The 14,347-nt window shown below is 40.6% G+C and overlaps 1 protein-coding gene across 1 annotated transcript in view; it reads left to right on the top strand.

The window, feature by feature from the left end:
* Nucleotides 1-13,383, top strand: part of Capza1 (capping actin protein of muscle Z-line subunit alpha 1) — a 31,547-nt gene extending 18,164 nt beyond the window's left edge. Inside the window, exons 6-10 of the mRNA XM_036189610.1 lie at nt 3,170-3,249; nt 3,952-4,030; nt 7,705-7,776; nt 10,837-10,899; nt 11,182-13,383. Of these exons, the coding sequence (XP_036045503.1) occupies nt 3,170-3,249; nt 3,952-4,030; nt 7,705-7,776; nt 10,837-10,899; nt 11,182-11,322 (435 nt within the window). The 3' untranslated portion in view covers nt 11,323-13,383. The remainder of the gene's footprint in view (nt 1-3,169; nt 3,250-3,951; nt 4,031-7,704; nt 7,777-10,836; nt 10,900-11,181) is intronic.
* Nucleotides 13,384-14,347: the final 964 nt, after the last annotated feature.

Below are 14,347 nucleotides of genomic sequence, written 5' to 3'. Positions count from 1 at the left end.
ACTAAAGTAGTACAGGTCTTAATTACGGAGCCATTTCTCCAGCCGTGGAAAAATTAAAAAAAAAAAAAAAATCTTTGTACATAATTATTTAAAATATCTGTATTTTATATTTCTTTCATTTACTCACAAGAAATCACCTATCCTCATCAAAAAGTTTTTAAAGCCAGGTTTGACGGTGTAGCATGTAATCCCAACATTTGGACCGTAGAAGCAAAGGCACCAAGAGTTCAGCTCACTCTACAGAGCTGGGCTGAGAGCTGCTGAGAGTAAGAAGTGTGAGATTTATGGTCACTCACGTCATGCCTAGCTTTAATAGTCCACCCTTTTTTGTTAACCTAGGGACTGGCACATGCTGGGCAAGCCTTCTGCCACTTAGCTGCATCCCCAGTCCTTGTTACAGTTTTTGTTTTGAGACAGTTGCCCAGGCTATCCTTGAAACTTATTCTATAGTCCCAGCTGACATGGAATCATTGGTCTTTCCTGTCTCAGATGCCCAAACTGGGAATCCAGGCTTGCTCCAGGCCTGCCTGTGTTTTAACTTTTCAGATGACAAATAAAGTTGTAAATGTTTATAGCGTGTAAGACATGATGTTTTAAAATATATACATTGTGGTACGGCTAAGTTAGTGTAGGAACTGGGGATATATTAGCTTTCTTACTTTTCCCCTTGTTTTTGTTTTAAATAGGGCCTCACTCTGTAGCCTAATCTGGCCTTGAACTTAAGGTGATCCTCCTGCCTCAGATTTCTGTGTGCTGTTATTACAAGCTTGAACCGCCCGCCACACCTGGCTCTGTGTGGTGTGTGTGTGTGTGTGTGTGTGTGTGTGTGTGTGTGTGTGTGTGTGTGTGTAAACACAATCTACTCTCAGCAGTCTTCAAATATATAGTACATAGTTACTAGTTAGACTTTTAAACATGTTGAGTTTGCCCAGCAGTAGTGATACAAGCGTTTAATTCCAGCACTCAGGAGGCAGAAGCAGGTGGATCTCTGTGAATTCAAGGCCAGCCTGGGCTACAGAGCGAGTTCCAGGAAAAAACAAAACAATGAGTTTAATAGGAATATAGTTGTTAAGAGCACTTTGAATCCTGACTAGTTACTTCGCTAGTTGTGACCTTAGGTATAAATTACCTAGTATCTCTGTGCCCCAGTTTCCTCATTTGTATAATAAGACATAATATTGTTATGAGGATTCAATACATTAATGGAAGATCTTAGGACAGTGTCTGGTACAATGTGAGCTATACATGAGTGGAAGATGCCATTATTCTTACATATTTGGTTTTTTCTAAATAATAGAGGAAACACATCATTGTAGCTACCTACAGATTTCTTTTTCAAACATTTTTCAGGTGAAGAATATATTCTCTCATATAAATCAGTTATTTAAAGATACTTGCGCTGGGGGGGGTGGTGGTGCACACCTGTAATCCCAGCACTCGGGAGGCAGAGGCAGGTGGATCTCTGTGAGGCCAGCCTGGTCTACAGAGTGAGTTCCAGGAAAGGCGCAAAGAGAAACTCTGTCTTGAAAAACTGAAGGGAAAAAAAAAAAAAAAACTAAAAATAAATAAAGATACTTGCAATTACAATTTACTATTTATTTCCATTCAAAGTTTGTCCACTTTTTTACTTGTCTGTTTTTGAGGCAGGGTCTCACTTTGTAGCCTTGGCTGGGCTAGAACTTACTATGTAGGCCAGACTGACCTCAGATTCAGAGATCTTACCTGCATCTGTCTCCAAAGTGCTGGGATTAAAGGCCTGTACCACCCTGCCTGACCTCCTCTCTGCTTCCTCCTTCCCTGAGGCTCACACCAAGGGCCTTTTCTCCTGTGTGTATTTACTCATTAGCAGTACAGGTCTGGACCTTTGACTTTTCACTGTCTGTGCCATTTTATACAAACTGCTTTCTGAGCATACTGAGCCAGCCAACTCATTCCTTCTTTTCTGCATGGCATTTCACACTGAGCCTCACTTCCTGCTTCTAGAAATGATTGTTGCTCAGTTGCTTTGCCAACAGCCGTCAGTTGCAATTACTCTATAGCCATTGCTTTCTTTTCCCCATAGTTTGCATTTAGGCACTCTCCAAAGTTAGAGTTCTCTGTCCTGGAGGTTTCTAGTCTAACCAGGTATCAGGGCTCATGCCTGCAATTCCAGCAGTTGGGAGCTTGACTGTAAGCTTTCTTGCCATAGGCCAAAACAGCTTTATTTATTATTCAATGGGAGCCACACATATTCACAGCATATCCTACAGCAGCCAGATCTTATGGACACGTTTTCTTTATTGAGGTTCTTTCCTCACAGATGACTCTAGCTTGTGTCAAGTTGACATAAAACTAGACAGTGCAACCTCTGACTGTACTTTTGCATTCTGGGTAATACTCCTCTTTTCTGTTCTCATTCACAGCACCCTATACTATTGTCTAGGTTAATTTGTGGCCTCCTAACCGACCTCAAGCTTTTTTTCCATTTTATCTTCTGTGTCAGATATTTCTCCCAAAAATATTGCTTCTGGTCTTGTTTTGTTGTCTCTTGTCTGAAGAATACATCCTAAACTTTTTACCTACTAGTTAATCTATTTTTTTTCTGTTTTGTCTCCCACTAGTACATCTCACACAACTCCACAACTCCAGTTAGCACGTCCTTGGTTTCCTGGCTGAACTCTTTTTTTTTTTTTTTTTTAAATATTTATTTTATTATGTATACAGTATTCTGCCTGCATGTTTCCCTGCAGGCCAGAAGAGGGCGCCAGATCTCATTACAGATGGTTGTGAGACACCATGTAGTTGCTGGGAATTGAACACAGGACCTCTGGACTTAAGAGCCAGTGCCCTTAACCGCTGAGCCATCTCTCCAGCCCCCTGGCTGAACTCTTTTTTGACATTAGCCTCATTCTCTGCCTTTCAGAAATGCACATTATTTTGTGAGGCCCAGCCTAAAGGGTATCTCATTTACAGTAAGATAAGCGGAAGTAGTAGCCTCCTAGGGTTACTGTAGCACTGTTTCTGCTGGAATGTAACCCATCTCATTTGTGTCACATCCCAGGAAGGCCCTGCTGTAAGCATGCTCTGACTCTTTGCCCCTTCAAGGTTTCAATTTAGCATACAGCGTTTGTACAACCTATTATAGAGTGAATATGTTTTTCATGTTTAACTCTTTTCTCGCCAACAATAGGTTTACGCTAAAACTATAGATGGGCAACAGACCATTATTGCGTGTATCGAAAGCCACCAGTTTCAGCCCAAAAACTTCTGGTAAGAAATAGATGTTCTATTTGTATCTTATTAGAAAGAAATCAGTGACTGAGGTTTTGTTTTCAAACTGTCTTGGGATGGATTATTTGATTTAGAGACTTTAGTTCTCCATCTATAGAATGAAAGATTTAGACCTTGTTTAGATTCCTTCTGTTTCTAAGACTTTTTTTTCCTTTTTTCTTTTCTTTTGTGTATGGTTTTGGTGGTCCCCCCCCCCACCCACACACACACACACACAGGGTTTCTCTGTGTAACAATCCTGGCTGCATTTCTAAGACTTTTATAATTATATTTTTTTGAAAAATACTATTTGTTATACCAAGTGAGAATATGTGATTTACAAAGTATTCAGTTGAAAGTCTTTTTTGGTTTTCCTTGGGTTAGGGTTGTCCATAACTGGGACTGATTGTACAACTTAGTGCTCCTAAGTAGCCTCTCCTGACTTGAGAAGAACCTTCTATGATTAGAGCAGGTGTTTTTGCCTCAGAGGGAACAAAGGAAAAATGAAGTTCAAATCCCTTAGGAATGGCTTATTTGGGATCAGCCTCTTGGATCCAAACTTATGTATTGACAATCTTGAGTTTATTGCAACATTGAAAATGGCTCCCAACCACCACCATTGCAAACCCGTGTGACAGATCACCTCTTTCTTGTGCCTGTTGCTAATTCTGCAGCATCATATGTATGTGTGTGTTTTAATAGGAATGGTCGTTGGAGATCAGAGTGGAAGTTCACCATCACACCACCTACGGCCCAGGTAGTTGGAGTGCTCAAGATTCAGGTAAGAGTGCAGTGTGTTTATAGATGATGGTTAAAATACAGGTATCATTTGCTCTTTGTTCTGGTATTAGAAATGAAGACTAACAGAGCACTTCCATACCGTGAGCAAGGCCCTGGCTTTGATTCCAGTGCCACAGAGAGAAGAGGGAAAGAGGACTTAAGTATGCATCGATGTACAAAGGAGGGCAGTAGCAGTGAATGGAAGCAGAAGCCTCCTTTCCTGGAGTTACCTGAGAAGAGAACTGTTCCCGGTTGATGAAGGATGATTTTAGAGCACATACTACTGGTTACTTTTGTCTTTCAAGAACAACAAGATCTTTAGGAATAATCAAACTGGTTTGAGGAAAGAATAAAGCAAGCGAGTATTAAGAAGACAGGAGTTGGGTACCAGGCATGGTGGCACAAACCTTTAATCCTGGGGGGAGGGGAGTTAAGTGAGTTTGAGACCAGCCTGGTCTACATAGTGAGTTCTAGGACATCCTGGGCTATGTAAAGAGACCATGCCTCCTCCCCCGCCCCAGTTAAAAAGAAGAGTTTTAGGGGCTGGAGAGATGACTCAGAGGTTAAGAGCACTGACTGCTCTTCTAGAGGTCCTGAGTTCAATTCCCAGCAACCACATGGTGGCTCACAACCATCTGTAATGAGATCTGGTGCCCTCTTCTGGCCTGCAGTCATACATGCTGTATACATAATACACAGATAGATAGATAGATAGATAGATAGATAGATAGATAGATAGATCGATCTTTAAAAAAAAGAAGAGTTTTATTGTTGTTGAGGGGTTTTTGTTTGTTTTGTGTGTGTGTGTGTGGTTTTTTGACAGAAAAGTAAGTTTTTTGTTTTGTTTGGTTTTTTGACAGAAAAGTAGGTTTTTGTTTTTGTTTTTTAGATGGTTTCTCAGAGTATAGCCCTGGCTGTCCTGGAATTTGCTCTGTAGAACAGGCTAGCCTTAAATAAAATTAAATTTAAACTAAAGCCGAGGGATTCTAAAGAACATCCAGGTATTGTCATCTCATGGGATATCAGGAGTCAAGTACAACAGATTTTTAATGCTGATGTCAGGACAGAGGAGGCTGATGGTAGCTGTTAACTCGTTTGCTATCTGTCTGGCTTATCCTGGTATCTTTGAAGAGATTTGACACTAATTCAGGTCTTTATTTTCAGTCTAGCTAACAGGTCAAATTAAATGGTTCTGATAAATTAAATGATCAGTATCTAATTATACCTATATTGTATTGTGTTGCCTTTAATAGAATGTTAGTAAGAGTTGCATTTTCAAAGTATGATTTAATCAAAAGCATAACTGGAGGACGGAGACATAGCCTAGTGGTAGAGGGCTAACCTAACATACACAAGCACAGGGTCCGTCTCCCCCACCAAAACGGGAGCAGATTAAAGCCTACTACATACATGCAGGTGCTGTCCACATACGTACTTTATTTCATGTGTGTTATTATCTACTTCTTTGCCATCCTGGCCTCAGGAATATACTCCCGCTCAGGCAGACAGGATAGAAATCATGAGTCTTTGATCTGAGAACACCTTCAATGAACGAGCTAATAAACAGTAGCCTGTACCCTAGAGGTAGAACACTACTGGGCATGTTCTCTTTTGTCTCCCAGAGGTCGGTGCCCACAGCTGTAACCAGCTCAGCAGTGTACTTGCAAAACTTCTTTCTTTTAGTTTCACTTGTCCCTGCTAGTGCTTCCTAAGTAAGATACTTCACAAGTCAGCTACTCCCTCACATCTTCTTCCTGGGGTCTCCATGGAGATCCCAACCGAAAAGAACAAAACTGTCTTTCTGGTCTTGACAATTAAATCCATAATGTTGCCTACCACTCTAGACTTATTATAACTGTCTTTAATCAGGTAAATTGCTATACATTTATGTAAGTATATTTTTTTCAGACAGAAATAGTTATTTATGCTTATCTTTTCCAGAGCAAACCTATACTTAGAACATACAGAGTGACAATTCCTGACAGAATTTTCTATCAGGACCTAACACCTCTTTGTTTATATTTGCCTTTTTTTTTTTTTTTTTTTTTTGTATGTGGAGCTGAGGATCGAACCCAGGGCCTTGTGCTTGCTAGGCAAGCGCTCTACCACTGAGCTAAATCCCCAACCCCATTTATATTTGCCTTTTTGGTTATTGTCTTTTTGAGACAGGGTCTCAAGTAGCACCCAGGCTGGCCTTGAACTTGTGCTTACATAGCTTAAGACAACTTTGTATTGATCCTCTTGCCTCATCCTCTTGGGCTGTAGGCATTGGCTTATTTGTATGCTTGTGATGAAACCCAGGGTGCTAAAAAAGCTCTCTCTACCATTAAGCAAACTTTCCAGCCCCAAGTTTTGGGGTGGTTTTGGTTTTAAGACAGGTTCTCTTGTATTCCTCTTCTGACCTAGAGCCTTGAATACCTCCTGATCCTCCTGCTTCCACTTCCAAAATGCTGAGAAAACAGGCCTGTACCACCACATGGCTTGTTTTTCTAATTTTGAGACAGAATGTTGCATATACCCAATCTCCTGCCTTGTCCTCCCAAGTTCTAGGAGCTGGGCCTACCATTTACTTACCTTTTAATAGTCAGAATAAGAACTAACGAGATAGTCAGCAGATAAATGTATCTGCTCTCAAGTCTGAGGGCCTGAGTTTAATACCCAGTTCCCAGATGGTAGAAATCTGAACCGACTCCTGCAAGCTGTCTTTTGACCTCCACACATGAACACATATACACTCAAAAAATGATTTGATTTAAAATAAAAGTCATATATAGTGAACATTATTTGGAAAAGTTATCTAGATACTCTCACTATATTTTTCACTAGCCAATTTGTTATTCTATAGGCAAAGGTGTAATTCTGAGAAGTAACAATTTCTGAAGACTTAAATTAGTAGCAGGCACATTGAAGTTTATATTAGTCAACAGGACTTGGTTGTGGGTTGGTTTTCTTTCATTAGTAACTGAATTGTGGAGATGGTTCTGTTTTAGAGCAAGTAGAATTTAAGTTGAATTTCTTTTTGGTTTTTTGAGACAGTTTCTCTGTGTAACTTTGCGCCTTTCCTGGAACTCACTCTGTTGCCCAGACTGGCCTCGAATTCACAGAGATCCGCCTGCCTCTGCCTCCCGAGTGCTGGGACCAAAGGCATGCACCACTACTGCCCGGCTCCATGTTGTAGTTCTTAAGAAGCATAACAGATCATCATGGCCCAGACCTATAATCCTATCTATTCAGGAGGCTGAGGCAGGAGGTGTAGAGTGAGACTTTGTCAAAAGAAATTAAAAATAAAAACTGTGACAGATGTTCAGACTAGTTACATATTTGTTGTTGTGGTGGTTTGGGGGTTTGGGGTTTTATTTTGGGGGAGTAAAATTTCACTCTGTAGCCCATGCTGACCTCAAATTCACTGTAGAATGTTTGTTGTGTTTGTATCATAACGTGTAGCCCAGTGCCTATAATAGAGCAAGCATGTCTGTTAAACTTAGTAATCCACTTTTCTCTTCGAAAGAGAGATTTCTTCAATTTGTTATGTGAATTTTCATACCATTGTGAATTGTCATTGATCATATTGTTTGTTTAGATTTGGTAAAAATGGCTTCAAACATGGACCATTCCCTCAGCAGTACATTTCTGCATGAACTATGCATAACCCTTCTCAAATATTATCTCTCACAGGTTCATTATTATGAAGATGGCAATGTTCAGTTGGTCAGTCATAAAGATGTGCAGGATTCAGTAACTGTTTCTGTGAGTATGCAGTATGGGATACCAGCCTTGCTTGTCTTTTTTAGAAAATTAGCTTTGCCCCTGACAGACAACTGTCAGATTTTAACAGTCTCCTTCAGTGCCTCTTGTTACCAAGGTCTATTTTGGTTAAAGTCTTTCGCTAGAGATAGTTGTCATGTCTTAAAAGAACTTTGTTTTCTTTGGGTTTTTTTTTTTTAGGGGGAGGGCATTGTTTGAGACAGGTTCTTGTATATCCTAGATTGTCTCTGAACTTGCTTTGTAGCCATTGATGACCTTAACTCCTAGTCTTTCTGCCTCTACCTCTCCTTTGCACAGATTATAGGCATACACCTCTATGCCCAGTTTGTGCAGTGCTAGGAATGGAACGCAGGGCCTTATGGTATCTTATGTAGCCAAGGCTGACCTTGCATTCCTAAACTTCCTGCCTCCACCTCCTAAACTCTGGAATTTCAGGTATGTACCACTATACCCAGCTTTGAGACACGTGTTTTCTTCTTTTTCTTTTTTCTTTTTTTCAAAGTAGGGTTTCTCTGTGTGGCCCTGGCTTTCCTGGAATTAGCTCTGTAGACTAGGCTGGCCTCAAACTTAACACAGGTCCACCTGTTCATGCCTCCTGAATGTTGGGAATAAAGGTGTGTGCCTCCACTGAGGGGCAACTTTTTCTCTTTCTTAATTGTAAGATTTGCTCCAGGACAGAAATGCCTCCAATTGGTAAATATTAGGTGAATGAAAAGTTTGTCATGAATCCTATAAGACTATATTCATATAATTAGGAAACATATTTAATATTAAGGCAGAAAGTATTCTGTTCTAAATACCCTGAAAGGAGAGACAGATGGTGTTCTTTAATTCTTCCTTTCATGGTATCATTATTTCCTTTTATTTTTAAAAGTAATTTCCTAAAGAGCTTTTGTTTATATGTTATATTTATCAATGTTTACATTATTAAAAAATAAAACTGCTCAGCATGGCAGGTCATACCTGTAATCTTCACACTCAAAGACTGAGGCAGAAAGATTGTTGTTAGTTCAAGACCAGTGTAGACTACAATGTGAGATATTATCTCTGATAAAATAATTTTTAAAATGAAAATGGAATGTTAAATATTTAATTACAAATAATGAAACTAGGTGTGGTGGCACAGTTCCATAATCGCAGCATTTGGAAAGTAGAATCAGGAATATAGGAGTTCAAGGCTAGCCTTGGTGCCTTGGCAGTAGGATACCTTGTCTCAAAACATTTTAACAGGATACCCTGAACTATAGAAGAACTTCATGGTCAGCCTTGGCAACTTAGTGAGAATCTCTCAAAATAAAATTTGAATTTGAGGCCAATTCAAGATATGTGAGACTCTCTCAAACAAAAGAAAGATTTCAAGAGATAAGCCAGGTATGGTAGCCATACCTGCACCTGTAAGCCTAGCTCCTCAAAAAGCTAAAGCAGGAAGACTGGAAAGTTCAAGGCCAGGGCTGGATAGGTAGTTCAATGGTTAGGATCCCTGTAATTCCAGCTCTGAGGGACCCAACACCCTCTTCGGGATTCTGCAGGAACCTGAACTCAAACATGTATAAGCCCACATGCAGATGCACACATGCACATAATTAAAAATAAAACAAGTCTTCCGAAAAAATAAGTTCGAAGCCTGCCTCAGCTGCATAGCAGTCTGCTGTGAGATCCTGTCTTAAACGTTTTCTAAAGGACTTGTGAGGGAGATGTGGTCAGGGGAGACGGCTTTTACAGGGTCAGAGTTGAGCTCCCAGCACCCATAACAGTGCTTTGCAGCCACCTGTAACTCCACCTCCAGGGGTCCTTTCATTTGGCCTCTGAGGACACATGCACACACATATACACATAAATAAAAATAAGTCAATCTGAAAAGGGGACTGAGAAACTGAGTCTGTAATTCCTGTAATGCTAGTATTTGAGAGACAGAGGCAGGAGCATCAGGAATGAAAGTCATCCTTGGCTACATAGTAAGTTCAGTGCCAAGCTGCAATACGTGAGACCTTGTGTCAAAAAAAGACAAAACATCCCAGTACTGGTGGCACACACATTTAATCCCAACACTTGGGAGGCAAGAGGCAGGCAGATCTCTTTGAGTTCAAGGCCAGCCTGGTCTATAGAGTGAGTTCCAGGACAGCCAGAGCTACATAGAAAAACCCTGGGGGCGGAGGCGGGGAGACAACATGCAACAGACATGCACACAATTTCAAAACAGGATGTTACATTTGGGGAATAATTAATGGTAGAATGGAAAGAACATTGATTCTTCTGGCAAAGTCAGATTTAGGTCCCCCTTTTTTTTCTTATTATTGATACATTTATTTAATTTATTTGAGAGTGGTACACACATGCCATTTGTGCAGAGGTCAACCTATGGAAGTCAGATTTTTTTTTTCTGCCACTGTGACGGTTCCAGTTGTTGGACTCAGGTGTCAGGCTTGAGGGCAAGCATCTTTACCTGCTGAGCTATCCTACCAGTCCTTATAGCCTTTATTATTATTCATAAGCTGTATAATTTTGGTCAGGTCACTTAAAGTTCTGTTTGGTCATTTGCCAAATGACCATGTTGATGATAACATAGCCACTTTACAGTGTTGTTTTCAGATTAAGAAGAGCGGGGCTGGAGAGATGGCTCAGAGGTTAAGAGCACTGGCTGTTCTTCCAGAGGTCCTGAGTTCAATTCCCAGCAACCACATGGTGACTCACAACCATCTGTAATGAGATCTGGTGCCCTCTTCTGGCCAGCAGTCATACATGCTGTATACATAATAAATAAATAAATCTTAAAAAAAAAAAAAAAAAGATTAAGAAGAGATGGTGCACATGAGCACTGAATAAACTAGGATCACTGTACAAGTGTCCGTTCATGGGGTGGGCTTTTCAGTGTCTTTTCATTGTTTACACTTTTTTTTTTTTTTTGAGCTGAGGATCAAACCCAGGGCCTTGTGCTTGCTAGGCAAGCACTCTACCACTGAGCTAAATCCCCAACCCTTGTTTACACATTTTTAAAATATGATTTTCTTTTTAAAATACGATTTTCCTCTTTTATTTCATTAGAATGAAGTCCAAACTGCCAAGGAGTTTATTAAAATTATAGAGAGTGCAGAAAATGAGTATCAGGTAAGAAAATTTGGAAGTGATTTTTCTGTGATTTTGTTTAGCCCTTTGTGTCCTTTAACATAAGAGCATACATAAGAGCCTGCAGTTTGGCATTCTGTTCATAATAGGAGACTGCAGCCATGTCTCAGGAGCACAGATGAGTTTGATTTGCTTTTAAGATTGGAAAGGAACTCAACATATATGTTGTTCTGTGTCCTGTCTAGCATGTCCTTTGTCAATGACCTTCCTGTTCACAAACAACTCTTTCCATTCTGACGACTCCTCATGGATTCTCTATTGCAGACAGCAATAAGTGAGAACTATCAAACAATGTCAGACACCACGTTCAAGGCCTTGCGCCGGCAGCTTCCAGTTACCCGCACCAAAATCGACTGGAACAAGATACTCAGTTACAAGATTGGCAAAGAAATGCAGAATGCTTAAGGGCCAACTGTAGGAGTCTCCAGGACAAGGAAAGAGAAGGATTCAACATGGTGGGGTCATATGATAAATAAGTGATTTATAAACAAACAAGAGTGATATTTTGCTAGTTAACAAAGTTAACAGATCTTCTAGCCTCATGGAATACTGTTGAACCTACAGCACTGTCTTCTTTTGTGTGTGTGTTCTCTGCTTTGTAATTTTCTGTTATCACTATATCTACTTGTAAATCTTTTTTTTTTAATTCTGCTACATTTAATGTCAAAGAGATCTATCCTGAAGTCATTTTACTGTTGAGAAAATTTCGTAGCCATGATGTCCTATGACTGGTTTTTACAGAGTGTTTGTTCAGTACTTTTTACCCCATGCTTTAAAGCATTTCCAGTACTTCAGTGGCTTTTACCGATCCACCAGTTGCTAAAGAGGCCACGCTACGAACTGTACCTAAGTGGACGACACACTCCTTCTCTGACTGCTTTGATCATTAATAGCATCTCACAATTGTAGTTTTCATACATTTGGATTGAGGCTTTTTGGGTCCATGTTGAGAGGCAAAGGAAGTTTCCTGAAAATTCCATGGCAGCAGCTTCTCTGGGAACTTGTTTTTAAATCCAAAGACTTGAACCACATCCCCTGCACATGAACATTTATTTCCATTCTCTCGTCTCCTCCCATACATTTCCATTGTAGCCATAACTGTCTACAGGAAGTGCAACTTAGAAAAAGCATTGGGGGAAACCAGGGTTGTCAATCACATGGGCCTATTTTCTTCAGTGGAAGGAAATGAATGAGGCCTGATCACCTGGAATGCTGGAATGATGGGATCAAACAACCTGGTGATCCTTTGCTATTCTATTAGGAGCCAGCGTCCAGCCGACTCCACCCCCTCTGCCCACAACTTTCTGAGCATTGTTTATGCCCTAATGCTGGACTTTGTCTCTCACTGAGTAGAACTTACGCCTACTACGTATCCTTCCTCTTTAGACCCTAGCCCTAAATTCTGTTTGTCCGTCCATAGAACTCATTCTTATTGTAAAGGTCATAGGTGCTTTACTATTTGGCAAGGGAATTTCGATGTAGCTAGCCCTGAAGCTTTGTTTTGAGAACTGTCATTCAGAGATTTTTTTCCCCCAAAGTTCTATTATGTTTAAATGTGTGTAAAAATTAAAACACAGGATGAGATCCTAGATGTCTTGATCCATCCAGTCTGAGCACGTCCGGCTGCACGGAGTGTTTTACTGTCTCTCCTCAGCCCACTCTCCTGCCGGTGCAGTCCTGCAGGAACGCCTCAATGGATGTCAGCATTTGTAGAAGACTTTGCCCATTTGTATTTGTTTAATATTCAAGGACTGGTGACATACTGTGGATGCAGTAGAATATAAAACTTCAAAAACACAGGTGTTGAAGGAATAATAGGTATCTGTGTTTTACTGCTCTCTGGCAAGATTGTTGTATAAGCAGAAAAATCAAACAGTTATGTCACTCACAACGCTGGAATGGACCAAGGTGAAAAGGAGAACTCACTCCTAGGCAGTGTCTTTCTATCATAACCTGGTATTTTAGAGAATGCTAGTGCTTTCTTCTTCTAAACAAGATGTAAAACTCATTCCAGATTACTCTTTCTCCCTCATCTTGCCTGCCTAGAACTCCTATGTAACTGTGATAAAGCTGTCTTCGCAGGTATGTTGGCAGGTATGTGTGTGTGATCTCAGAGCACACAGGTAATGTGATATGACCCATGACAACTGGTAATGGTGGATTCATTTACATTGTTTACATTTCTATGACCAGGCCTTAGGGGAAGGTCAGTTTTTTAAAAACCAAGTAGTGTCTTCCTACCTGTCCCCAAATACAAGTCACAACAGAAGGGTGTTTGCTTCAGCTTTGTTTTTGCTTAGTAATACAGTCAGGCAGGAGTTTGTTTGCAAATGAAAGCTGTGTAAGCATTTTTGTTTATTTCAAATAAAATATATTTGTATTATTTGTTATTCATACTATCCATCCATGCCACACTATCGTCTGTGTCAGGTAGTCCAACAGAAATACACCTGTTTTATTCTAAAATTGTGTCTGTCCTTTCTGTCCTCCTGTCAGCCTTTGTCTCAAGGTGAGACACTCAACTGTAACCCACTTAGTTTGTTGAATCTTGAGGGTTTCTGAAATTGTGCCCTACTTTCAACTACTGTGGACTCAGTAAACATGCAAAGACTTGTAAAGAACAGCTCCTTTTTAGGTGTGAATAAGGTCTCTGAGGCTGAGGCAGGAGGCAGGAGGACTGCTGTGAGTTTGAAGCCAGACAGGGCTACATAGTGAGTTTCAGGTCAGTCTAAACTACAGTGTGAGGCCATTTCCAAGAAAAAAAGGTGGGGGCGGAGGGGGGCTAGAGAGATGACTCAGCTGTTAAGAGTGGACACTGACTTCTTGCAGAAGACCCAGTTGTATTTCCAGCACCCATGCAGGTGGCACACAGCCACCTGCAACTCCAGCTCCAGGGGCTCCAACACCTCTTCTGGCCTCTGGGCAATTGCACACATGTGCATACACACAAACACATACAAAAATATGTTTAAAAATAACCACTAGGGAACCCAGGTATGGTGGTGGTGCACACTTTTGATCCCAGGATTTGGGAAGCAGAAACAGGCGGATTTCTGAGTTCAAAGCAAGCCTGGGCTAAGATTGAGTTCCAGGACAGCCAGGACTACACAGAGAAATCTGTCTCAAAAAACAAACAAACAAACAAAAAGTAAAAACCACAAATAAAAATAAACCCTAGGAGTTTTATTAAAAAACAAAAATTTAAATCTTACCACTTTCCACCCAAAAGCTACCAGTGACTCAAAGCTTTTGTTGGGGATTTCCACCAATGTCGGGAAGAATCTAGTTATGAAAGACAGGGCCCGAGTGTGACCACAGTCACTAGGAGGGAGGGAGGGAAAACTGGAAGGATTCCTGCAGCTTAAACCTGAGGACTATTTCACATTGGCTTCCCTTAGTGTTCTCCTCTCCTCCATGTCTGGCTTAGCTA

The sequence above is a fragment of the Onychomys torridus genome, chromosome 6, assembly GCF_903995425.1.
Source record: "Onychomys torridus chromosome 6, mOncTor1.1, whole genome shotgun sequence".
Lineage (NCBI taxonomy): Eukaryota > Metazoa > Chordata > Mammalia > Rodentia > Cricetidae > Onychomys > Onychomys torridus.
This window is presented reverse-complemented; position numbering and strand designations above follow the sequence as displayed.